At 40.7% G+C, this 27268-nt stretch overlaps 1 protein-coding gene and 1 long non-coding RNA gene across 6 annotated transcripts; one reads left to right on the top strand and one right to left on the bottom strand.

The window, feature by feature from the left end:
• On the top strand, nucleotides 306–6601 carry LOC110432255. Of its 5 annotated transcripts, none has more exons than XR_002449675.1 (5): nucleotides 306–471; nucleotides 563–781; nucleotides 892–958; nucleotides 1046–1129; nucleotides 1265–6601. It is a non-coding gene; the product is annotated as an uncharacterized LOC110432255 (long non-coding RNA). The 5 variants fall into 5 exon arrangements; XR_002449674.1 differs by having other exon boundaries at nucleotides 306–781; nucleotides 1265–1338; nucleotides 2873–6601; XR_002449676.1 differs by having other exon boundaries at nucleotides 306–781; nucleotides 1265–5568; nucleotides 5864–6601.
• On the bottom strand, nucleotides 8045–17173 carry LOC8077511 (lon protease homolog, mitochondrial). Its single transcript, XM_002461210.2, has 20 exons — nucleotides 16679–17173; nucleotides 15685–15750; nucleotides 15380–15571; nucleotides 15220–15285; nucleotides 15090–15131; nucleotides 14796–14918; nucleotides 14220–14318; nucleotides 13812–13877; nucleotides 13337–13423; nucleotides 13138–13177; nucleotides 12858–13029; nucleotides 12655–12779; nucleotides 11971–12101; nucleotides 11792–11896; nucleotides 11469–11582; nucleotides 10641–10808; nucleotides 10220–10321; nucleotides 9769–10005; nucleotides 8891–9409; nucleotides 8045–8557 (listed from the first exon to the last, which is right to left on the bottom strand). Exons 1-20 carry the CDS (start codon nucleotides 16982–16984, stop codon nucleotides 8345–8347), a joined length of 2973 nt encoding a protein of 990 aa, XP_002461255.1. The 5' UTR covers nucleotides 16985–17173; the 3' UTR covers nucleotides 8045–8344.

The following is a 27268-nucleotide window of genomic DNA, read 5'->3' as shown; positions in this document are numbered from 1 at the left end:
TGGTACATTATATATATATATATATATATATATATATATCTTCTCTATATTATACCCTGGGTACTAAATAATGGTTAGTACCCGAGCGAACCCAACGCACCGCTGCTCGAGCCACACGTTGGCGGGTGCTGCCTCCGTCTTTCTTTTCTTTCCAGCACCCACCTCTTATATTATTATTATTATTATTATTATTATTATTATTATTATTATTATTATTATTATTATTATTATTATTATTTTCCCTATCCAATTTTCCCATTCCAATATTTATTGATCGTGGGAGACGCCGGTTTTTTTATCCGCCCTCGTCGCACGGACCCTGCTCGCCGCCGCCCTCACCACACGAGCCCAGCTTGCCGCCACCCCCGCCGCACAGCCTCAGCTCGCTGCCGCGCCTGCTCCATTGTTCGGTTCCGGCGAGCTCTCTGCACTTGGGCCCGCAGCTACTACCCATCCCATTGCATCGAGCTGGTAGCAGTTTGTCTTCTCGTCTCCAAATCTTCACCTTCTTCCCAATCCCTATGCTGAGGAATCCACGACGGCGGCCACGCCTTATCCGCAGCTACCTTGCCCGATAGATTCGGCGGCGGCGATGTCCTCGCCATACCTGCAGCACCAATCTACAGCTGTCGGCATCGGCGGCGGTGTCCATGGCGGCGTCGTATCCGCGGCATCGACAACATCCCTCCACAGAGCCCCTCAACATGATTCGACGGTAGTAGTGGCACCCTCACCTTATATGTACGAGGAGAATCGCTCACCTCAACTATCCCCTAGCATGGTACCCATCCATCCTGACTCACATTCGATGCCCCAATTTTGGTCCCTTTTATTGTTGGGGATGAGAATTAATGATTGTTTGACAATCTGACTTTCTTGTGTTGTGTGCAGATCCAAGATCTAACGAAGATTGTTTGATTCTGTTCTGGAATCTATTTACAGGAAGATGCAAGTTGAGGTACTTTCAGGCCACGTGTTTAATTTGTTTAAGAATATATGCACATCGCAACTTTTATATTTAATTTTGTTTTTTACATTGTTCTAGTGCAAAATAGCAGTACAACACTGTTGCAGCAACACGGCATGATCTCATCTACCATTAAAATCGATCTATGTTCTGCTCGCATGGGTAATTCTCTATCTTTCCCTTGTTGCATGAAATGAGCCTGGAGGTTGTTTAGCTTATTTGTATCATTTATAGATTACTGCAAGGGACCTTTTTTCCTCATATTAGTTATGCTTTGTAATTGTTTTTTATTTTCAGTCAACACAGACCTGTTCACCTGTCCAGTTCCTGATTGTTGAATTGGTGTCCCTTCTTTCCTTCATGGCTCTAAAGTTGAGTATTTTGATGTTTCTCCAGGAAGCCATTTTATTGTAGAATATTTTTAGAAGAAACCAGCCATTTTATGAGTAAATTACACGGCCGGTCCTTAAAGTATTACGTAGTTTTCATCTAGGTCCCCAAACTACGAAATCGCACGTCTGACTCCCTAATGTATTTAAGTGATCTCACCTAGGTCCCAAACTACAAAATCGCACGTCTGACTCCCTAATGTATTTAAGTGATCTCATATAGGTCCAAAATATACATAAGGAGGGTTAGAAGCTGACATGGTCATCCACATAGATATGATTTAAGCACATGATCCCTGATTTAAGCCCACGTGTGCGGCCGCTGGCTCGTCCCTGCTCACCATAACAGTGCCCGCAGCATACGACCTGGTCATGTAGGCAGCAATGGCGGCCGGTTACACTGCCGAGCGGGGTAAGGTAGATATGGGAGAAGAGGGGCTTGGTTTGCGGTTATCCAGTGTTACGCTCACTCGTGTGACCAACCGCTATTGCCGTCTACATGACCAGATCGTATGCCGTGGGCGCTGTGATGGTGAACAGGGACGAGCCAGCGGCTGCACCCATGGACTTAAATCAAGGATCATGTGCTTAAATCATATCCATGTGGATGATCATGTTAGCTTCTAACCCTTCTTATGTGTATTTTGGACCTATATGAGATCACTTAAATACATTAGGGAGTCAGACGCACGATTTCGTAGTTTGGGGACCTAGATGAGATCACCTAAATACATTAGGGAGTCAGACGAGCGATTTCATAGTTTGAGGACCTAGATGAAAACCACATAATACTTTAAGGACCGGCCGTGTAATTTACTCCCATTTTATTGTAGACTATTTTCACATGAAACAATTTAACTGTAAACTATCAGGCTATCTCTCCTATTTTGGTTCTAAGTGTCACCAACTAGATATGTTGGGAAAAAATATACTCCATCTGTCCCATAAAAAATGTCATTCTAGGATTCAAATTTTGTCCCTTTGAAAGTGTTGTTTGCCTACCTATAGGAACTGTACCAGCAGCTGTCCACCTGCACTCACCCATCACCCACTCACTCGCCAGCACGTAGCCCGTTAGTGGCAGCAGCTTCTTCATTTACAGTACTTCAGCTTATGTAATTATTGGATAGTAGAGGCATGCAGGCATTTTACTCTTCACCAGCCTCCCAAACGACCATATATATGGCACAGAGGTAGTATTTGCTGCAGACAGTTTGATAATACTAGGATTGTTCTACAAAACAGGTCGTTGTAGAAATCCTAGCCTGCTACATGACAATAAAAATATTATTTAGAAACACATATGTAGTATGATTCATCAATAAAATTGTAATTGGGTGAATTCACTTATTCAGTTAACTACTGATGCTGAGGTACAAGATTTAGTGCTATGATTAATTTATAAGTGTTGCTGTTGTGATATAGTAACTGTGGTGGATTAATTAGCAGCTTCTTTTTTGCTTGACTCGATGCATAAGCATGGAAATTAAAACTTGAAACTTGATCATCACTGCAGCTAGAGTTTGGTCAATTTTGATTGAAGATCTAGCTATCCAAGTAGTATGCCTCGGAGACTTCACTTATTCAGCTTATGCCTTCTCTGACCTGTCAACCAAACTGACTCTTGTCATGGCTTGGTGGGATTTTGTAATGACGATTCTGAATGAGAAGGGGCTCTAGGCTGATGCCTAAGTGAGACATTCAGTGGCAGATCCAGAAACAACTCAAATTGAAAGACTGTTGGACAATATTAGTTTTTCCATGTTTGTGTGCCTCAGGTAATTTTGTCTTCCTCCTATCTTCCCCTCATGGACTGTCTTCCTTGTAAAATTCAAGTGTTTCATGCTCCAAAAGATCATCTTTTATTAAATGAGTCCATTCTTTCAAATGTCATGCGGGTATTTTTGTTCAGCTTATGTTGGGGAATTGCAACACAGGACTATCATGTGCTCTGCATGCTATTACTAATTGAATTCTGGACTCAAACATGTTCCCATGAGGTTAAAAAATTGTATATGCTCTGAATTGTCAATTCAAATTGAAACTTTACTTTAATTTCATCTTTTTGTTTTTGAGATGCCATCAAAACCAGATGTGTGCTCTGCTTCCTTGGATACTTCTGTTCTCTGGCTTTTTCCTTGTTGCGTGAAAGGAGCCTGCAGATTGTTTACCTCACTTAGATATACCTTATTTATATTTATTGTTCACAGATTACTGCAGGCTGTATAGCGAGGATTGATGAGGAGTCGGACCTTCATTTATGTCTTTTGACTTTCAGTTTAGTTGTCCATCTTATTACCTGTTTTTATTTTATTTTATTTTCAGCTTACATTTTCAAGACCTGAACTCCTCTCTTGTTTAATCTAATGAACTGCTAATCATATTATTGTTTTATCTTCTAGCTATCGCCCACTTGAGAATGCTTCAGTACGAATATGAAATGTGTTTCAGTAGGAACACTATATTCTGATCTCATATCTTGTTCTTTATTTTAGACACTCACAACAGTCTTATTCTGTGATCCAGTTCATTAATATTTTTTAGTTAAGTAAACATCTCCAAGTATGTGGTTAGAAATAAATTTGGTCACAAGGGGTTGTGGATGCTCAATAAGCTATTTCCCGAGCCACCAAAAACAGCCTCGGCGCCTCCCTTTGGTGTGTTTCCACCGCCCCTCTTTTCTTCTTTCTTTTTATGTTAGTTTTTTCCTCAACTTTTCAATTATGTCCCGGGAGAAGAGGGCGGTTCCTCCTGTTATCTCGCCTGGTAGATGCAGTTCATTTCTCATGGTGCATATAGTCTACCTCTTCCGCATGTTCACCGTGTATTTGGCAGTGGCGGTACCAGCTTCCATCCAACTCCAATCATCCATTCAACTCCTGCAACTCTCTTTTACCAATTCCCTCGTTTGGCCTGTTTGACCTATTCGATGGCTATGACAGTCCCTTATCTGTTTAGCTCCCCAGTAGCTTTTGACAACTCTTTTTGCTAAGTCCTTCCTAAACAAAAAAAATCTGCTACCTTAGCACAAAATGTTTTTATCATCCTTTATGTGTGTTGGTTTTTCATATTATGCACTATCCATTCTATGTTCAGTTATTCTTTCATAAGCCTCTACTGCCCTATCCACAAGTTATGTTATTTGACCCACAAATATATTTTCTGGTGCCCTTAATCAACTAAAGCCCTCTTGCATATACCCCTTTATTCTAGCGTCTTCATAGTCGTTCTACAGGTAGTTGGTAGCCTAGTTGAACCTTTAATCATGTGACTAGAGATGTAAGTGCGATGGATATTTGGGATAGCAGCATGCTTGCAGTGTATGTTATCGACCCAAGTTCTACTGTTTTGAAGCTCGCAGATACACCTGACCATGTGAGACCTGTCTAGTGGATATTTTGGAAGGGGCTGCAGTAGTCTTATGTCTGGCCATCTTGCTTACTATAGAGTATTCACAACCATATATCACTTTTCCTCTTCCTAGTTCAGTAGCTTCCTTTCTTATGTGCTCATCAGCTTAACCTTGGGCATGAACTGATCTAGGAGGTTACAGGTTGAAGGGCATTGTGAATTTGTGATGTAGACTGAGTCTTATAGGTTACAGGTTTAATGTCCATTTGTGGTGTTATTTGCTTATTGTAGACAATCCATCTGTCCTCTGCTCGTACCGCTCGCCCTAGTGCCCTGCTCCTGTTGCTAATGCCTCTCACTCAACATGTCCTACATGCCGAGGTAAGACTGGCCTTGAGGTTCTTTAATTTAATTTGTGCATTAATTTGTTAATTAAGAGACATCGAATTGTCAACTAAGGAACATAAGAAAAGATTTCTGGTCTATTTTATGGAAGGAATAAGTTCATGTGCTACTGTATTTTTATTTGTGAATATAGATATCTAGGGATTATATAGGCAAGATGAAATATGCTAGTGCATTCACAAATTAGTGCTCATGTATGAAGATCCACTTGCAAACTTTCATATGATTTTCTTTTAGATTTTTCAGTCACGCAGATCCAACTAATCTGTAGCTTCCAAGTTTGCTACGCTGGACCGACAGAGTTGGGTTCAGAACAGTTCAGGAAATACCATTTTTCTCAGTATTCATATGTGATATCTTTACATCTAAATTATATTTTTTTAGATGTTCAATTATGAATGGGCATGGCATAGGGAAGAGTACAAAACCAACTAGTATTGTTGATTGCATTTTAGGGTAAGCTAAACATGTATAACTGTTGGTGGCGCCTCCCAGCTTTAGTTGCTTTTCTTTGCTATATTTTATACTTCCTTTTTCCCATTAAAAATGTTGATTCATTGATGTTCACTAAGTTATTTAAGAAATCACAAAGTAGCACCTGAGTTTGTAGGATAATGTCTCTTTTTTTGTCTACTGCAGAACTGGATGTTAAGTCTAGATAGCAACTTTTCTTGCCTATTCGGTTTTGATTATTTACATCTAGCATTCTAATTTCCCTCTCAAGCCAAATTTATGTTTTTCTTTTTTGCAGGAAAGAAACCTTCTTGTGTGGATGGATGCTTTTAGTTGATTACCACAGATGTACATGTCGCCGTGGCCTACCTCTAAACTATTAGAATCCTGATATCCTCTATTACATGTGCTATAATAGATTGTTATAGAATTATTTATGGTATCCTACTATCTTCTACACATAATCTTGGTTTCAAGGGTGACTAGGCGTCCAGGCAAGATCTAGGTGTGCGCCTAGGCGACAAGGCATCACTGTTCCCCAGCGAGCTAGGTTCGCCCTGGATGCCTAGGCGTTGCCTTTGAAACAGGGCTCATAATACTTTCCCTTTTGTTTTGTTTCAAGCTATATAAGGTTCCAGACTTCCAGTTGATCCATTTATATTAGTATAAGTATAATAACATATTACTTAGGTACTACATTAATTTTTTACCGTTTTCTTGAGTATCTATAATGTATCCTTGGATTATTGAATTTACTGTAAACTAAGTTTATGCTATTACCATACTTAACTCATAAAAATATTTTAATGCTTGTCATATATAATTATACACAACAGATTATTCACTCTGAAAAAGACAAGACACTCTCCATTGGATGGTGAACATTTTTACCATTTTCATCTGAAAGAACAAAATATAAACATTTGTAGTTTCCAGATAGCTTGCTCTATAATGTTTTTAGGTAAATAGTTTATATTTTATCTGCTAGTATTTTTGTACTTAACTAATTGTATTATTAATGGTTTTGATAAAAGCAGGATGCATTCGGGGTTGTCTAACCTGTGCTTTCCGTAGGGTGGTTCGTCCTGTATGCTGCCCTGCTCTGCTTCTGCTCCCTATACAGTGCTACTGCTGTAGTATTCTTCATATACGGGAATGTTACAAAGATCAGTCTAGGCCTTGTTTAGTTCACTCCGAAATCCAAAAAGTTTCAGGATTCCCTGTCACATCGAATCTTACGGCACATGCATGAAACATTAAATATAGACGAAAATAAAAACTAATCACACAGTTTGACTGTAAATCACGAGATAAATCTTTTGATTCTAGTTAGTCTATAATTGGACAATATTTACCACAAACAAACGAAAGTGCTACAGTTTCGAAAACTTTTCAGTTTTTGGAACTAAACAAGGCCCTAGTAGCCACTAGAATTGTATTAAAGTTACAAAATTTCAAGTTACTTTGGTAACAAATATGTTTGTCACCAACTTTTATACTTTGATCCTAGACAAACATAGAAAATGCTGCACATACTTTGATTTGACAATTTTATTGTTCTTTATGAACAAATACTTAACAGTTTATATTGAAAACTAAAAAATGTTATTCTTGACAGGGATTAATAATTGAAAACTTAGCATGATTTTGTACTTATAACAGTTTTGCACTTTAACTATAAAAATTCATTGTTCCTGATGGCAATATACTGTAGGCACTGCCAAGAAAAATGCAAAAAAAAGATGCAACAAAGAACATGAAAAGTCCACACAAAAGTGATGCAAAAAAAGAATGGGAAAAGTCCACGCAAAAAAGAAAGAAATTATGAAAAGAAAAAGAACGTGAAAAGTTTTAAAAAAAGGAAACAGAAATGTGAAAAGAAAATACAAACGTGAAAAGTTCACGCAAATAAAAAAGAAACATGAAAAAAAAGAACTTGAAAAGTCCACGCAAAAGGAAATAGAAAACCGGATGTGTGGAAGAAAACCACACCGTCGAAGGGAACGCGCGGGACGCTGGGTGGACCGGAGGGGATCGTGACTACCTGCCTCAGACGCTTGCATGCGCATGTTGCTGGGGGCTCGGGTACCAAATAATAATCAGTACCCAGGGTACCTATTAGCGCAGTCCTATATATATATATATATATATATATATATATATATATATATATATATATATATATATATTAATTACACAGTTTATCTATAAATTATGAGACAAATTTTTTAAGCCTAGTTACTTTATGATTGAACAATATTTGTTAAATAAAAACAAAAATGCTACAATATCAAAATCAAAAAATTTGCGAACTGAACAAAGCCTCACCCCCCGCACGAGCAAAGACAGGCTAACTCCACTGTCCACGCTCACGTATACGTACAGAACGAGTAAAAAAAAACTTCATAGCCTACTGCCCAGCTTTTTGTACAATAAATAAATATATACCAGAAGAATGTCTACCACCTACCAAAATATATTTAACGAATAACAGATGGTGCATCAATGCTGCTTTTGGATAACAAAGTGTGCTACGACATATAGTTTACGCTGTTTTCTTTTCTTATTCCTATTATAGGCTAATACAACCTAGCTGACCTAGCACACTAGTACAACCTTAGCCAAAAAATCTCTTCAAAATTCAATGGTGTTATCTGGGGAGCAAAAAATATTTCTTTTTCTCGTGACTGTCAATTAACTCCACTCATCTCGGTTACAATGGTCTTCCTGCCTCCGATTGGTATTTGGCCTGTAACCAGTTCAGGGAAACAAAAAAATCTCAATCCTGTAAAGCTAAATCATCTAAGCTTGTTTCTGTCCCCGCGTCACTCTGAAAAGCTAAATCATATATTTCACCGTATGTGTCAACAAAATGAACTTCGAGGCCTTCCTTCACATTAGAAGCAAGCTCGTCAAAGTCCCTTTTATTCGCTGCTGGAAATATGAGTGTCTTTATCGCACTTCTCCTTGCCGCAATCGTTTTCTCTTTTACCTGATATATAGAGAGAAGAAACAAGAGTGAGTGTCCAGTGATCCGATGCATGAAACCATACTAGGCATGCTGAACCGCATGGGTGTTAACATTATTAACTCATTAAGGCACTGTCATCTGCTTTGGATGCCACCTAGCATCTGAATGCTAAGCCTATCATTATATCAGGAGGCACGGCAAAGATGAACCAAGGAAAACACTTCCACATTTTTCAGTCAAGTGACACTTCCTCGTTTCACATGCAGAAGTCATTGGCTGGCTGATCATGTTTGTCTAAAAACAATACATTTAAAATGTAAAACCAAGCTTGAGTAGGGAACAAAGAAAACATACCCCGCCGATTGGGAGGATTCTTCCAGTTAATGTTACTTCACCTGTCATTGCAAGGTCCTTCTTGACAGGCATTCCCATAGCTAAGGACAGCATAGATGTTATCATGGTGCATCCAGCACTAGGGCCATCCTTAGGGGTGGACCCTGCAGGAACATGCAAGTGCAGCTTCGAGTTTGCAAAGAACTGATTATCTGGCTCTTTCTCCAGTAATACAGCTCTGCCAACTGTGTGCGCTATCTGAGCACTCTCTTTCATGACATCTCCAAGCTGTCCCGTCAGCACAAGTGCACCTTTCCCTTCCCCCTCCTCCACTTTTGTTGTTTCGATGTACAAAGTAGAACCACCCATAGCAGTCCAAGCTAAGCCCATGACCACTCCAACAGGTGTCTGCTCATATATACGCTCAGCCTGGAACACAGGTTTCCCAACAAAGTCGCCGAGGTTTGATGAATCAACCACAACCTTTTCAATTGCCTTGTCTGCTGCATCTTCTGCTGCTCCATATGTGTCCTTGTTGCCCTACAGAATACAGGAATCAGTAACTAACATCATAATATAATATTGTTTGATTTGTTTCCCACTCTCCTGAGTCTATATTGCACATTTGTTGAGTGAGCTAGCAATCGCATAAGTGGTTTTCAGGCTAACACAATGGACACAGACAGGGAACATTGATTGATGTCCAATAATCTATAAAATTATATTTGACCAACCAACAATACCCGGCTGCCATACACAAGGATAAGCAGTGCGTCAATCAGCAGAACAGATACAATGTAGAGGACCATTTTGCACATTAACAGGCAACAGGGCAGAACAAAATTAAGTGTGAATACTTTTTTGAAAAAAAAATAAAACCAAGGAATGACACACTATACCTTAGATGTGTTGTCTTCTTTTGGTGCTTCAGTTGTCAAATTTACTTCATTAGCTTCCTCAGAGGCAGGATTTGTAACATTATTGGCGACTGAAGCATCTTCTACAGCAGGATCCTTCAAAATCTCATCTTTTGCTGTGGTGCTATCACCACTACTAGATTCCTCACTTACAGTGACACTGGGAGACTCCTGGTCTGGCTCATTTGACACCCCTTGGCGAACAAGCTGCAGAGCTATCTGCGGAGGTAAAAAGTTTGTAAGATATTTCAGAAGTAAGAGTATGATCATATTGGCGAGCAGAGGATATTAATGGAAGCATTGGCTCTAAAACTAAAAGCAACCTTGCCATACTAATGCCTTGAGGTTGCTTAACCATTATCAACAATCAGCCAACATTTTTCCCCTCTCTGATAGAGGGGTCAGATCAGTATGCAGAAATTATTTTACACACCTTACGGTAAATTTTCTCAATCTGCTTTTGAAGGTTCCTCACTCCAGCTTCTCGGCAGTAATTTTCAATGAGAGCAAGAAGAGCAGCATCTGTAACTTCAACCTGTAGATGTGCATGGCAGAACAGTTAAGTCCAAAATTGATAATAACGTGGAATCAGAAATAAGAAGCAAGTGTACTGGCCTATTGGGGCACTTCACATACTGCTGAAACTGTGTCAGTATAGATTAGGTGGTTTACGCATAGACATTATAAAAGCATAGGGTTTACAACAATTTTTCCCTTTCTTTGTGTTGTTTGTTGTTTTATTTATGGAAATTCCAATGTTGCTTTAAAAACAAATGTTCTATGCTTAATAGTTTATTCTCATGCACATAATATTGAATGAAAGGAAGATTATAAGAGAGAAGTGTCCAAGATACCTGTTGAGGCTTTATGCCACAAGCCTGTCTTGTATTCTTCTCTAGATAGTCTCGAGCAATATGCACCTTTTCATCAGTTATATACCCAGCTATAGCAATGATCTCCATCCTATCCAGTAACGGATTTGGTATCATCTCTATTACGTTCGCTGTGCAAACGAACAGAACCTAATTTTCATAAACAATGTTTTAGAGATGACAAGAATATTACAAACAGAAAGTAGCATGAAATAAATAGTTAAACACGACCGAAGACACTCGAAACAGCAGGAATAAAAAAGGTTGGAGAGGCAGAGGATTGTGTGGAAGTTATGCACTTGAAGTGTACCGAAGATCATCCTACTGACAAGAATATTACAAACAGAAAGTAGAATGAACTAAATAGTTAAACACGACACTCGAAACAGCAGGAATAAAAAAAGGTTGGAGAGGCAGAGGATTGTGTGGAAGTTATTCACTTGAAGTGTACCGAAGACCATCCTACTGCTATGGATCTCATCGTATAGAACAAAACATAATACTAAGGATGTTGTTTGGTGCAACCTACTAATCACAACTTACAGTAGTACATTAGCACTTAGCAGCATTGCATGTGAATGATATGATAGCACAATAATCAGCAATGTGCGTACCTAATGATAACAGCAAGATGTGTGAGAATGCAAGACAATGAGATGGTGATGACAACTATAAACTATCAATCTGTTAAGAATAAGCTTTGTTGTCCATATTTAAAAGAATAAACATGGCCAAAAAAAAAGGTTAAATTGTGAAGCCAACCACATGTAGACAGTCAAACACGCAACTCCTGAGGGAACAAGAACTAACCTTGGATAGGTCAATAGGAACATCAAGGTAGTGATCTAAGAAATTAACATTCTGCTCAGGATCGAGGAGTTCCAACAATGCACTAGCTGGATCGCCAGAATGCCCCTTCCCAAGCTGCAAGACAGACAAGTACAAGTTAGCGTTAATAAAGCATGCACACAAGTTGCCACATTGAAGAAAGTAACTGTGGAAAGTCCATTCTGCGTCAAAGACTCAAAGTGCATCACATGCCATTATGCAAGTATATAATACAGGCTATTATTAGCAGTTTAGCATCTCAAGCAAAATAAGACCAAATGGACAATAACCAGTTGTTTGAGCACCTTGTCAATCTCATCTATCAATACTAGAGGATTTGCTGTCCCAACTGATTTAAGACACTGCACCATCTTCCCTGGCATTGCACCAACATACGTGCGTCGATGGCCCTGAGATTGTTGAAAAGTTACTTATACAACCACATGCAGCTGCACATGACATATCAGCAATATCTGTTTTGTACCTTGATTTCAGCCACATCAGCCAAACCTCCAACAGAAAACCTGTAGAACTGGCGGTTCAGTGCACGTGCAATTGAACGACCAATACTGGTTTTCCCAACTCCTGGTGGCCCAGAAAGACATATGATCTTGCCTGTTGTAAAAGATGGACAGAGTTATTGGTAGAATAACTACAGATGGACATTGAAGAATCAAGAAATTTAGTGAGCACTGTAGGTTATTGTTACGGACCAGATGGCCATGGACCAGCTGGACCGTAACATGGTCCATCCTAGACCAGCCATAGCCCATGTGGCCAGGGGGCACCGCCGCCAGCCGCCCTAGCTAGGCTGCACTAAATCTATTTCTTAGGCAAGTATCTTGATAAGTTCGGAAGTAAAGGATCATGTTTACATAGGGTGTCTCGAGTGCCAAGTCAAGTCTCCTCTATAAATAGAGACACGATAGTTTCTTTATAAGTCAGTGTCTTAATGTTCATGGCACTGTTCGTGTGAGCTGCTCTCTCTCCCTATCCAACCAATCTATCTAAGTACACGATGTTATGATGAATGAGACAGGATTGTCAAAACAAGACGCCATTTTTTCTAACCATGGATGACAGTTGAGGATGCAAATGCAAATTGAACGACAGTACAACACTCTACAAGCTCAATACAACAGATAAATCAGTCGAGTATGAATCAAACCTTGTGAAGTCCCTCTTAACTTCCCAACTGCTATGAATTCCAGTATTCTCTCTTTCACGTCATTCAAACCATAATGGTCTTCATCGAGAATTTTCTGAGCATGGTGGACATCGAAGTTTTCATCACTGCAACAGAAGGATAACACTAATGAGACACAAACATATGGCAGATTTCTCTTCAGGGAAAGGTGGATAAATACGAACCTATAATTTCCCCATGGCAATACTGTCAGCCAGTCCAAATAATTACGAGTTACACTGAACTCACTAGAGCTGGCTTCTAAAAGCTGAAGCTTTGTAAGCTCTTCTTCAATGACTTGTAAAACATGAGGAGGACATTTGTCCTTCTTTAATTCTATACGTTCCTTAAATTTTGCTAAAACACATAAACAATAAGTCAACTTGAAATTGTTTATGATAATTGTGCAGCTATATGATAAAAGCATATACAAAGCTCATTAAGTATCATAGTTCAAGAACAAACCAGACAATGCCGTTTTGTCATCAGTCTCCAAACCCAGCTCCTGGATACATGACATAGATAGAGTCGGGGATTATTATTAGCCATCTGGCTTTTCATTACAGACAACAGCATGGACAGATTCTACAACAGTATAGTAATTTGACTATCGCAGTGTAAGGAACATAGGTAGCCTGTAGGAGCAGCAGAAATAATGAAGTACCTTCTTGATTGCCTTAAGTTGCTCATTCAACAAATAACGTCGCTGATCTCCACTAATCTTTTCTTCAATTGCTTTTGCTATGGCTTGCTGAAACAGAAGCACATTAAACATCAAGAAGATTGGACAAAACATGATGGCTAAGACCAAACGATAAGAAACTCGGCCTAAGGGGGGGGGGGGGGGGGTAAGACAGCCCCCGGGCATTGCATTAAAGAAGACCTTCTCACGCAAGTCGAAAAAAACTCCTGAACCCCTGCCCCACCCATACGCAGTGGCACCATAGCCCATGTGAGAACGACCACAACTGGGCCAGGCCTAAGAACTGTGCTTTGGTGTGGAACAAGGCGAGGGGATTATTTAACCCCAGCCTGAAATTCGCTGAGTCGGACCCAGGACCTGAGGAGTGTTACAAGAGTCACCTAACCAACTCAGCTAGAAGTCCGTTCGCAGGACCGAGTATAAGAAAATGAATTACCTGTAGCTTACTAATCTCCATCTCCTTTTTTATTAACTCAAGAGTCAACTTCAAACGCTTGTATACCTGTTCCAGAAACAAAATGATGGATGGAGGCAGAGAACAAAAAAAATTGCGTTTACATAAGAAATCTAGAATGCAGTCAGAACAGAACGTGACTGTGTACTCCAAAATAAATTTTCTGCAGCACTTATCGGGCTCTTTCTGTCAGTTTGGAACAAGAACCTAAGAATCCAGGAATCCATAGGTATTACTGGCTACGGATGCACAATAGGTCTTCGACTGAATTTTATGAAAACATTAAATTGGTAATCCTGCTCGACTGTGTTGCAGTATAGACTTTGAAGTGGGCAAAGTACACAACAAGAGAACAAATGAAAAGAGAAGAGTTTAAGCAAAGTTTCTTACATCTAATTCCTCAAGCACCTCCTGGCAATGCAACTTGTTGGCACCAGAGATAGCAGCACCGAAGTCTGCTAACCGTTGGTAGTTAAAGTCACCAATGTGCTGAAACAGAGGAAATCAGTTTCAAAATTCATTGCTAAGACGAAATCCAATGGCATCCAAAAAATAGAAATGCCTATCAAGGCAAGTAAACAAACATATTGGCCGTATCTTATATGATACGGGATTTATGTCGAAACTCTACATGGACACTGGTTGCTAGCTTTGTTTTACTGGCAATTTTGCAATATTGGTAGGCTAAGGCAGGCAACAAAGGGTATACCTCTAATAGTCAGATTCCAGTGTTCAGTCTGGTAGTTTTAGCACCCTGTCTATGATCCATTATCAGGAGGCCTAACAGCAAAGTTATACTATGCACACGTTGCCTAATATTAGACATTCTACAGTGTACAGAAAACAAAACACCGAGTGCAGCAAGTTTGGGAAGTTAAGCCATGCTGAAACAATTCCAAACTTACAAGCAAATGATTAAAAAAAAGATGTGTAAAAATGAAAAAAAAAAGGTTAAAAAAGTCAGACCTGTTGGTAGGTTTGCACATGATCCTTCCAAAGGGAACTTGTCCTTAGGACATCCCTTAAAGTTGATATAACTTCGAATGAGGTAGCTTTCATAACATCATCATCCTTGTTGTAGGGATTTTCCTGAAAAGGACAACTTAAATAAGAAATTGCAAATTACATTGCAAGGAAAACATGGAAATCCTACACTGGATTCATGATGAAATCATGTTCAAACAAAATACTAGTAATTCACCACAAATGGCACAAAAAAGTATGAAATATAGAACTATGAGCACAGGTGAACATAACTACCTTTAGATGGTCAACTTTAACTGTGAGTGGATCCTCTTCGACCTGCAATTTTTGGCATCTTGGTGAAACAATTAAACAAATCAACTTGTACCAACAGCTATTGAATGGCATGCAATCTGAAGTATCTCACCATCTCAGTTATCCGTAAACGTCGGTGACCAAATAGAACTACCTGATCCCCTTGAATGCTTGTAATCTACAGAAATAACTAAAATTAATTACAGAGCACATTTTGAAAGACTAGGCAAACAGAATCTTTGAAGGGAGTACTTTGAAAATGGTCAAATTACCTGAGCAAGCGTCCCAACTTCATGAAGACGCTTCAGCAAGTCTTTCCCTTTGAGATCATCAATGCTTTTCTCTGAATCTGAACCAGTCACAATGTTAGGGTCAGTACCTTCTTCATCTTTCACAAGAAAGGCACCAGCATACGGAGCTGATCTTTTGCGATTTTCTATTAGGGCTTGCAACAGCTTTTGGTCCTGAGGGATTTTCAAACAAGACGAAAAATAGCACATCATTAGAAGGGAAATGATGAAGTTGTGTGTTAAAAGATGTGAAATTCATTTCAGAAACTCCAAATAGAGCAACATACCTTTACATACATCGGCATGTAAAATCCAGGAAAGAGTGGCCGATGTGGAAGAGGTAACGCTATAACCTGACCAATGGCCATGACAAGGACAGAAGGTTATGGCTGGCAGTATCACATCAGTACATCATTAAGATATAAACACATATCAGCGGTCAACTTAACAGATTCTTGTACTGTCACTTTGAAGTTCAATATCGAGCTAATATGCAGTAGCATAACCCTTTGGAAGAATGACCCTACCAAACCCATTTTTCCTATAGTGATGGCAGCTTCAGCCACTAAAGATGAAAAAATGAATTATAGTCCCCTGATATATACCAAAAAAATATGATCACAGTCCCAAAATAAACACCTGGATCCTAATAAAATGCATGCAGTTTATTTCACAACAGATGTATGTTTTTCCTAGCAGATTGGAGGCATTTTCCTACCAGATTGGAGACATTTTAGTTTGGATTAAATTGGACGCATTTCTATGCAATTTGCATCATACCTCATTAATACTGTTTGCACGTAATTGTGCAAGCAAAACCTTCCCGATCCCCTCTGCCACATCGGCAGACTCAATAAGAGCCCTCAGTACTAGTTGTCTCTAATGATCTCTCCGCGCAGCTCTATCAAACTAGAAAATGCATGGAGCAAAGAATTAGCCTATTTCCTTCAGAACAAAGGAAATCTGGTATTTATCCATTCATGCTGTATTGCAGATTTTGGCATAAACTATTCAAACTTTCAAAGTTCCTCCATGCTCATATTGAGGCGCGGACCTTTAAGGTGTTGAATCCAGCACACTACTGACGCCTGATCTAATGGTTCATTTGTGTCTGAGCTAATCCGGGACTCAACCCAAAATACAGAATCTGGTATTAACCTACTACTCATAGCACATTTCCAACACATTTCCAAGCGCATGGCTGAGTCTCTTAAATAGGGGGAAAAAACGAACGGCTGAGACAAGCAACAAAGCAAGTGACTCTGATCCAGACGAACATACCGAGAGGCAGTCGTCGAGATTGGTGTTGGTCGACACGATGGCGGAAGACGCCTTGCTGTCCGCCTCCCCCTCAGCAGCGGTCGCATCCTCGGCCTTCGCCTCCGCCGCCGCCGCCTCGGAGTCGCTCGCAGAGGAGTTGGAGCAGAAACGCACCCTCCTTCCCAGCAGCACCGAGCCGCGGCCGCCCCTCAGCGTCCCAATGACCCTGAGCAGCGGAGACCTGAGCTCCTCCGCCGCCGCCACGGTCGGCGCGGCGGCGAACCGCACCGGGAGGATGGCGGCGGCAGCCGCCGCCGCACGCAGCATGGTGGATGAGGACGGTTCCGCGCTTGATTCTAGGGTTCTCCAAGCCGCGGATTGTTTTGGGCTTTTTTTCCTGCGGTGTTTTGGTTTGGATTGGAGAGGAAGAAAGGGAGAAAGGCGAGGGAAAGAACCTACCAAACCCTTCTAAAACCCTCGATTTTTAGTTTTGTTCTTGCTGACAAAGAAGCTAGCGAGAATGTCCTCAAACGGCCTCAGGTCTTGTTTAGTTTGCAAAAATTTTCAAGAATCTTCATCACGTCAAATCTTGTGACACATGTATTAAGTATTAAATATATATAAAAAAATAACTAATTATATAGTTTACCTTAATTTGCGAGACGAATTTGTTAAGTCTAGTTAGTTTATAATTAAATAATAATTGACAAATAAAGCCGAAAATGTCACAGTAGCGAAACCCAAAATTTTTCACGAACTAAACCAGGCCTCAAACCTACTGCGGTGTATTTAATGGATTTTAAGGAATACTGAAATGACGTATGTATCCATAGATTATTTAATTATAGAGTTTTTATTTAAATCATAGTTTTCTCTTTAATAAACTTTGTCAAATAAAAAACAGTCATTATATAAAATGTATTATATTTTAATACAATTTTAGAAGTTACAATACACTCTATTTAGTAGGCATTTAATTTAGCATAGAGAGAGTAGGCATTTAATTTAGGTTTACCAGTAAAATATATACTTACACACACAAACACATGTATTTTTCTTGAAAAAATGACATTTCTTTTTTCCAGTGGCGAGATGCCTTTCGCTTATAGGTGTAAAAATTTAAAATTCAATTATGGTAAAATAATATTCCTAATAATGATTTTTTAAATTTTTTGGGGTACATAAGCTTTGTGCCTTTGTCCCTGATTTTGTGTTTCATTTTCAGCAGTAATAAAAACCCTTCTAATTTCTGATTTTTTTCATTTTCAGCACTAATGAAAACCCTTCTAATTTGTTTAAAAAAGCTAGAGTCCTTATTTTTTATAAAAAAGAGTTTTACATTTGCTTCTACAAAAGCAACATCACCGGTATGTAAACTAAACCACAAAACATTAGACTTATTAAAACATTAATAAATCTTATAAATGTCTGAAGTTGTAACTACATTAGGCTTCAAAGTCTTCAATCACTCCATGATGTTGTCCTTGGATCTTCATTAAGTGTATGTACATTATATATAAAGCAAAAATAACATAATTATAACTTTCGTTATATAACTATAGTTTAGTTTTATCCTTACTCATATATTCAAAACTTGACCGAGTTTAAAGTATAAATGTTTGTAATTTCAAATAAATATATGGCTCGTTCTATTGGCTACAACTATTGCTTGTTGTTGCTGCAAAAAAATTTGTAAAGCTAGATCTAAATAAACATTCGAAAGTTTGAACCTTTCAATGTTTTCCTATATTAGAAAAGAAATAATAATGATATTTTTGTATTATGTTAGAGTTATTTTTAAATTTCTCTTTAACTCTGTTTTCAGTTTTGTAAATAGTCTTTATTTAATACTCCATGCATGTATCTAAACATTTGATGTGACGGGGGTAAAGTATACTGGAGTAAGGCCTTGTTTAGTTCACCCTGAAAACCAAAAAGTTTTCAAGATTCTCCGTCACATCGAGGCCTTGTTTACTTCCAAAAATTTTTGTAAAATAGGAATAGTAGCGCTTTCGTTTGTATTTGACAAATATTGTTCGATTATTGACTAACTAGGTTCAAAAGATTCGTCTCGTCAATTCCGACCAAACTGTGCAATTAGTTTTTATTTTCATCTATATTTAATACTCTATACATACGTCTAAAGATTCGATGTGATGGGGAATCTGAAAAATGTTGCAAAATTTTTGGGGAACTAAACAAGACCCGAATCTTGCGGCACATGCATGAATCATTAAATATAGACAAAGACAAAAACTAATTACACAGTTTGCCTTTAAATCGCGAGACGAATCTTTTGACTCTAGTTAATCTATGATTGGATAATATTTACCACAAACAAACGAAAGTGCTACAATAGCGAAATGCAAATTTTTTTAAAATCTAAACAAGGTGAAAGAGCATCTAGGCCCTTAGTGATTTCGGTGATTAATGACATTGTTGATTACCTTGACTAACGTGTGTTTTGCAGAGGCAAAGTCATAGGTAAGGTCATGGTAAATAGGTACTCGATGGACAGGGACGTACATGCCAACTTAATAGTGGAAATCGTTTCGGTTTTCAAAGATGGATGGACATCGTCGAGACTAGACTAGGTCTAAGTGCCATATGGTGAAGAAGGGCACTTAGAGTAGTTTAGGACTTTGTTTTCCTTTGACCGTACTATTAAGAGGGGCTTTGATCTAGTAGCTTGACTTAGGCAAGGCTTTAGGTTTAGGTGTGGTGTACACTTGGTAAACCTAGCACTAGGCAGCTCAGAGATAGTCCTTAGATCGAGAGGAACAAACTTCGTGTTGGAGCGTTCACGTTTCGATAAAGTTTGGGTGCCCAAAGGGGCACCGGACGCTGCACCGGACGCTCTGTGAGTGCGTCCGGTGAGGTCCTTAGCCGTTGGAACAGTTTGGTGCTTAGGGTTAGGCACCGGACGCTGGCACCGGACGCACCGGGCAGCGTCCGGTCCCTTACCCAGGGAGCTTGCAAAGTTCCCCTGAGCACCGGACGCTAGCACCGGACGCACCGGTTAGCGTCCGGTCCCATGCGCAGGGAGCATGTAATTTTTTCCTTAGCACCGGACGGTGCACCGAACGCTGAGAGTTAGCGTCCGGTGACCTGTCAGAGCGAAGTACAGTTAGCCGTTATGCAGCACCGGACGCTCGGTGCAGTGCGTCCGGTGCAACATAATGTGCGTCCGGTGACCCCGTTTTCAGTGGAAAACGGTTGGCTGACCTTTGGACTTCGTGGATAGTATTTATACTTCTCCACCTCATCCATGAGAGCTCTCTTGCCCATTTGAACATCAGAGAACCTTGTTGTGGAGCAAGAGAGTTGCAAGAGCTTAGAGAGGATTGAGTTTTTGAGTGAATTCTTGAGAGAATCCTCCTCTAGTGAGTTCCAAGAGTCAAGTGTGCATCCACCACTCTCTAGTGCCTTGTTTGGGTCAAGTGAGAGTTCTTTGCTTGTTACTCTTGGTGATCGCCATCACCTAGACGGTTCGGTGGTGATTGGAGGCACGAAGATCACCCGTAGTTCTTGTGGGTGGCTCGTGTCAAGCTTGTGAGCGGTTTTGGGCGATTCACCGCGACGGAGTGTCGAAGAATCAGCCCGTAGAGAGCACTTGGTCCTTGCGCGGACCAAGGGAGAGCAAGACCCTTGCGCGGGTGCTCCAACGAGGACTAGTGGAGAGTGGCGACTCTCCGATACCTCGGCAAAACATCGCCGAGCACTTTCTTCCACTACTCCATTACTTTCTAGCATTTACTTTGTGTTTTTACATTCTTAGAATTGCCATGCTAGAATAGGATTGGAACTAGGTTGCAAAACTTTTTATCCGGTAGCTCTCTAAGTCTCACTAGGCACAAGGGGTTGAATTGGAGCTTATAGGTTGCTTAAATTTTTAGAGAAGCCCAATTCACCCCCCCCCCTCTTGGGCATCTTGATCCTTTCAATTGGTATCGGAGCCTAGTGCTCATTATTTAGGCTTCACCGCCTAGAGAAAGATGTCTAACGGGGATGGACCGCCACCCATGTTCGATGGGGATGACTTCCCGTATTGGAAAATACGGATGGAGTCATACCTTGAGGCATGCGATGTAAAGTGCCTAAAAGCCGCGACCGAAGGGTTTGCCCCTCCGGAAAGAGCCACCACTCTTACTCCACAAGAGCAAGAAAACGAGAAGTGGAATGCAAAGGCCAAAAACCACATCTTTAGAGGTCTTTGCAAAGAAGTGTTTAACCGTGTTCGGAGTCACAAAACCGCCAACGAACTTTGGAAGGAACTTTGTGCGCTCCATGAGGGAACTAAGAGTGAACGCGAGGAACGCTATCACCTAGTGATGAACAAGCTTAATACTTTTGAAATGCTTCCTAAAGAAAATGCTAATGAAATGTATTCTCGCTTGAATGTCATTGTAGAGGAGCTAAATGGACTTGGGCTCACACAAATGAGTACGGCGGATGTAGCAAGGAAGATACTATGTGTGCTTCCCATTGAGAAATATGGGCACATAGTAACCGTGCTTCATCAAGGCGATCTTTCCACCGCTACACCAACCACCATATTGGGGAAGATCAATGCTCATGAGATGTACATGCACATGAATCCTCAAGATGGCTCCTCATCGGCCAAGAAAGAAAAGAAGGACTTGGCTCTCAAAGCTTCTCACAAGGGCAAAGCCAAAAAGATTGAAGTTGAGTCATCAACTTCAAGTGATGATGATGCATCTATTGCCCTCATGGTGAGAAGAACCACAAAAATGTTGAAGAAGCTCAACAAGAATGGAGTCAACTTTGACTCCAAGAAGAAGAAGTTCTTCACAAGTAGCAAAAGGAAACCCATCTCCGAGATGGATTGCTACAATTGTGGTGAGCTTGGTCATCTTGCTCATCAATGTCCAAAGCCCAAGAAGGACAAGTACAAGAAGAAGAACAAAGAGCAAGATGACTCAAGTGATGACGAGAAGAATGACAAGAAGCAATACAAGAAGAAAGGTGGCAAGAAGAAGGAGCACTACAAGAAAAAGAATGGCAAGGCTTATATTGTTGGTGATTGGCTCACCGACATTGAAAGCTCAAGTGGTGACTCATCCGGCAATGAAAGTGATGATGAGAAGGTTGCCGCCATTGCCATTGATGCTCCATCACCATCATCTTCACCACCATCTACATCCTCTACACATCTATGCCTTATGGCTAAGGGTGACCGGAAGGTACAAAGTGAGGATGAGAGTAGTGAGAGTGATAGTGAATATGAATCACCTTATGATGAACTTGTAAAATTGCTTAACAAATACACAAAAGTCATAAGAAAGACTAGAAGTGAAAATGAAAAGCTTGAACTTGAGAATGAGACACTTCTAGCAAAGCTTAAGTCTAGTGATGAGCTTAGAGATCAAAATGAGATCATGACCACTAAGCTCAAGGAGCTCAAACTCTCTCTAAAAGAGCTCAAAGAAAAACATGATAAACTTGAGAGTGTTCATGATGAGCTTATCACTAGATATAGAGCAATGAAAGAAGAGCTAACAACTCTAAAAGCAAACTATGACAACCTTGAGATTGCTTATGAACTTGCAATTGATGAAACACATGTTGCTACTAACAATGTTGCTAAGCTTGATGTAGCCACATCTTGTGATGACTTACTTGTGGAGAGCACAAGCAAATGTGTTGATTGCAAGGGCAAGAAAGTGGTAGTGGCCGAAAGTTATGAGGACACTATCAAGCTCAAGGATGAGATCGCCATGCTCAAGAAAGAGTTGCAAGAACAAGCCAAGCACAAGAAAATTGTAATTGAGTCACTTGATCAAGACAAGAAGCTTGCTTATGAGAAAAAGTTGCTCAAGGAAGAAAATTAATATCTCAAGCTTGGTTTGATGTATGATAAGCAAGAAGAAGATGAGACATTCATCTTGGATGAGTTAGCTAGCAACAATGACCCAATCATCAAGAAGCTAACTCAAGAGAACAACAAGCTCAAGAAAGAGAAGGAACACCTAACCATGGGGTTAGCAAAGTTCACAAAGGGAAAGGACCTTCAAAGTGAGCTTTTTATGAACACCGTCATGAAGATGGACAAGAGTGGAATTGGCTACAAGGCTCATCAAACAAAGCTCATCAAGTCTCTAGCCACTCATGATCAAGCAAGCAAGCCAAAGCCAAAGAGATGTTTTGAGTGTGGTCAAGAAGGACACTTTGCTCATGAGTGTAAGGCACCACTACCACCACCCTTGCCCAAGCATGCAAGACCATTTGCCTTCAATGCTCACTACATTGTAAGGAAAGACAAGAGTGGCAAGGTCAAGGTTAGCTTCATGGGACCGCCAAACAAGCAAAGGCCAAAGAAGATTTGGGTGCCAAAGCAACTAGTAGAGAAGGTCAAGGGCCCTAAGCAAATATGGGTCCCTAAATCTCAAGCTTGATCTCTTGTGTGTAGGTGAACTACAAGACCGGTGGATCACATTGGGTAATTGATAGTGGTTGCACTCAACATATGACCGGAGATCCCCGGATGTTCACCTCTCTTGATGAAGATGTTGACAACCAAGAGAAGATCACATTTGGTGACAACTCAAAAGGGAAAGTCAAGGGACTAGGAAAGGTTGCTATATCAAATGACAACTCCATCACCAATGTGCTCTATGTGCAATCTTTGAGTTTCAACTTGCTCTCGGTTGGACAACTTTGTGATCTTGGATTTGAATGCCTATTCAAGAAGAAGGAAGTAATTGTGACCAAGGAAGATGACAATGAAGTGATATTCAAAGGCTTCCGACACAACAACTTATATGTAGTTGATTTCTCATCAAATGAAGTTGATGTCAAGACTTGCTTATTCACCAAGACTTCACTTGGGTGGTTGTGGCATAGAAGGTTAGCACATGTTGGAATGGGCACACTCAAGAAGTTGATGAAGAAAGAATTGATAAGAGGTTTGAAGGATGTGACATTTGAGAAGGACAAGCTTTGTAGTGCATGTCAAGCGGGCAAACAAGTTGCAAACACTCATCCAACCAAAGCCTATCTCTCTACTTCAAGAGTGCTTGAGCTACTTCACATGGATTTGTTTGGACCAACCACATATGCTAGTCTTGGAGGCAACAAATATTGCTTGGTCATAGTTGATGATTACTCCCGGTACACTTGGACATTCTTCTTGCAAGACAAGGCCGAAGTTGCATTAATATTCAAGAAATTTGCAAAGAATGCCCAAAATCAATTTGATGTGAAGATTAAGAAAATTAGAAGTGACAATGGCAAAGAGTTTGACAACACCAACATTGAAGAGTATTGTGATGAAGTGGGAATCAAGCATGAGTTCTCCTCAACTTACACACCACAACAAAATGGGGTTGTAGAAAGAAAGAACCGGACATTGATCACCTTGGCAAGAACAATGTTAGATGAGTACAACACTTCGGAGAAGATGTGGGCCGAGGCAATCAACACCGCATGCTATGCATCAAACCGGCTCTTTCCTCACAAGTTCCTAGAGAAGACACCATATGAGTTGCTCAATGGGAAGAAGCCCGATGTCTCATTCTTTAGAGTGTTTGGATGCAAATGCTACATCTACAAGAAGTGCCAACACTTGGGAAAGTTCCAAAGAAGATGTGACATTGGCTACTTGGTTGGCTATTCATCAAAGTCCAAAGCATATAGGGTTTTCAACCATGCCACAAAGATGGTTGAAGAAACATTTGATGTTGAATTTGATGAAACTAATGGCTCCCAAGGAGCAAGTGATAATCTTGATGATGTAGGTGGTGAACCATTGAGGGATGCCATGAAGAACATGCCAGTGGGAGACATCAAGCCAAAAGAAGATGATGATGATGATGTACAAATCATTGAGCCACCATCCACCTCACAAGGTCCACAAGATGAAAACAAGGATGTGAGAGATGCTCATGAAGACACCCAAGTCACTCATGAGCAATCGGTGGCACAAGCACAAGATGTTGATGCTCCCCAACCAACCCCTCAAGTGGCACCAAGAAGAACATCACATCTCCTCCAAGATCACTCTCAAGATCTCATCATCGGGAGTCCATCACGTGGTGTAACTACTCGTTCTAGACATGCTTTATTTATTGAACATCACGCTTTTGTGTCTCTTGAAGATGAACCAAAGACTATAGAGGAAGCTCTTCGTGATGCGGATTGGATCATGGCCATGCAAGAGGAGTTGAATAACTTCACTCGCAACCAAGTATGGACACTTGAAGAGCGACCCAAAGATGCAAGAGTGATTGGAACAAAGTGGGTCTTTCGGAACAAGAAGGATGATCAAGGCAAAGTGGTGCGCAACAAGGCAAGACTTGTGGCAAAAGGCTTTTCACAAGTGGAAGGTCTTGACTTCGGTGAAACCTTTGCACCGGTGGCAAGACTTGAAGCAATCCGTATCCTACTTGCATATGCATCTAGTCATGATATCAAGTTATTTCAAATAGATGTGAAAAGTGCCTTTTTAAATGGTTATATTAATGAGCTTGTCTATGTTGAGCAACCCCCGGTTTTGAAGACCCTAGGTACCCCAAGCATGTCTACCGTTTGTCCAAGGCACTCTATGGTCTCAAGCAAGCTCCTAGAGCTTGGTATGAGAGGCTTAGGGACTTCCTCATTGAGAAGGGCTTCAAGATTGGGAAAGTTGACACAACACTCTTCACCAAGAAAATGAATGGGGAAATCTTCATTTGCCAAGTTTATGTTGATGATATTATTTTTGGCTCTACTAATGAAGATTTTTGCAAGGAATTTGGTGATTTGATGTCCAAGGAGTTTGAGATGTCCATGATCGGCGAGCTATCCTTCTTCCTAGGATTTCAAGTCAAGCAAATGAAGGAAGGGGTCTTTATTTCTCAAGAGAAGTATACTCAAGATCTTCTCAAGAGATTCAAGATGATGGATTGCAAGCCAATCAAGACTCCCATGGCATCAAATGGGCATCTCGATTTGGATGAGGGAGGTAACCCTATTGACAAGACTCTCTATCGTTCCATGATAGGAAGTCTACTCTACCTCACCGCATCTAGGCCCGATATAATGTTTAGTGTGTGTATGTGTGCTAGGTATCAAGCAATGCCTATGGAATCTCACTTGATTGCGGTCAAGAGAATTCTTAGGTATCTAAAATACACACCTTGCCTAGGCTTGTGGTATCCCAAAGGTGCAAGATTCCAACTTGTAGGCTATTCCGATTCGGATTATGCCGGGTGCCGGATTGATAGAAAAAGCACATCCGGAGGGTGCCATTTCCTAGGTAGATCACTTGTCTCTTGGATGTCAAAGAAACAAAATAGTGTTGCTTTGTCAACGGCCGAGGCGGAATACATTGCCGCCGGTGCTTGTTGTGCACAAATACTCTACATGAAACAAACTTTGCTAGACTATGGAGTAGTACTAGACAAAGTACCTTTGTTGTGTGACAACGAAAGTGCGGTAAAACTTGCAAACAACCCGGTTCAACACACCCGCACAAAACATATTGACATCCGCCATCACTTCCTTAGGGATCACGTTGCTAAAGGTGACATATCCCTAGAGAATGTGGGAACGGAAAATCAATTGGCGGATATCTTCACAAAACCCCTAGATGAAGCTAGGTTTTGTATGTTGAGAAATGAACTTAATGTGCTTGACATGTCTAACTTCACTAAAAGATAAAAGTTGTGTGTTGAATCTTGTAAATAACTTTTGCTTTGCATATCATGCATGCTAAAACTAAAAATTCAACTTGCATGTAGGGCTTGTCTAACATGGTTAAGATAACCCCCTTTGAGTGTGTGAAAAAGCTTAACCTTGGATCAAACTTGACAAGCATTAGTTTACTTTCAAGAATTGCACTACAACTCATTTCATTTGCATTCTTGTTAGTTGATCTATTCTTTTCGGTTATTCGTTGAGCATCCGCTGTGTTCGTCCATAGATAGGGGGAGCATTCCAAGCTCATTATGAATTAAACCCCTAGCTTTATGGCCATACGATGCTCCTTGGTGATTTCCTCGAACTATTTTCTTAAAAATCTACTAGGCCTATGGCTAAATATTTGGTAAAACTTTGAGGGTTTGAGAGAAGTCACTCATACCAGTTCCATTTTGTGTTTACTTGAGTGTTTTTGAAGATGGAACTTGGTTGGGTCAAAGTCGGGCGTGGAGCTTAGTTGAAAAAGTGCTCAGAGGAGCACCAGACGATGCACCGGACGCTGCCTCTGAGCGTCCGGTGCGGTGCAGTGCGCCAGACTGCACTCACCGGACGCAGGAACAGTATCCCTGTTGCGTCCGGTGAGGTGCGTCCGGTGCTCACCAGGCGTCACCTGAAGCACCGGACGCTAAAGCCAGCGTCCGGTGCCCATCGTCCGGTGCGATACCAAAATGCAAACCTCTCTGCGCATGAGTCCGGTGGTCATCGGACGCGTCCGGTGCAACATAAAGAGCGTCCGGTGACCCCGCGGCGGGCGGATATAACCCGCGCCCAGGGGTTTCTCGCGGCCGGTTCTTTTCCTCTCCGTTCTCTGGCCGCGCCCGCGCCCTCGCCCTGCCCTAGCGCCGCCGCTGCCGTCGATTCCCGGCCCTCCGCGGCGCCCTTGGAATCTTCCCTCGCGCCAGATCCGCTAAG

Source organism: Sorghum bicolor, chromosome 2 (genome assembly GCF_000003195.3).
Source record: "Sorghum bicolor cultivar BTx623 chromosome 2, Sorghum_bicolor_NCBIv3, whole genome shotgun sequence".
In the NCBI taxonomy this organism is placed as follows: domain Eukaryota; kingdom Viridiplantae; phylum Streptophyta; class Magnoliopsida; order Poales; family Poaceae; genus Sorghum; species Sorghum bicolor.
Note: the sequence above shows the minus strand (reverse complement) of the source record. Positions and strands in the feature narration are given on the sequence as shown.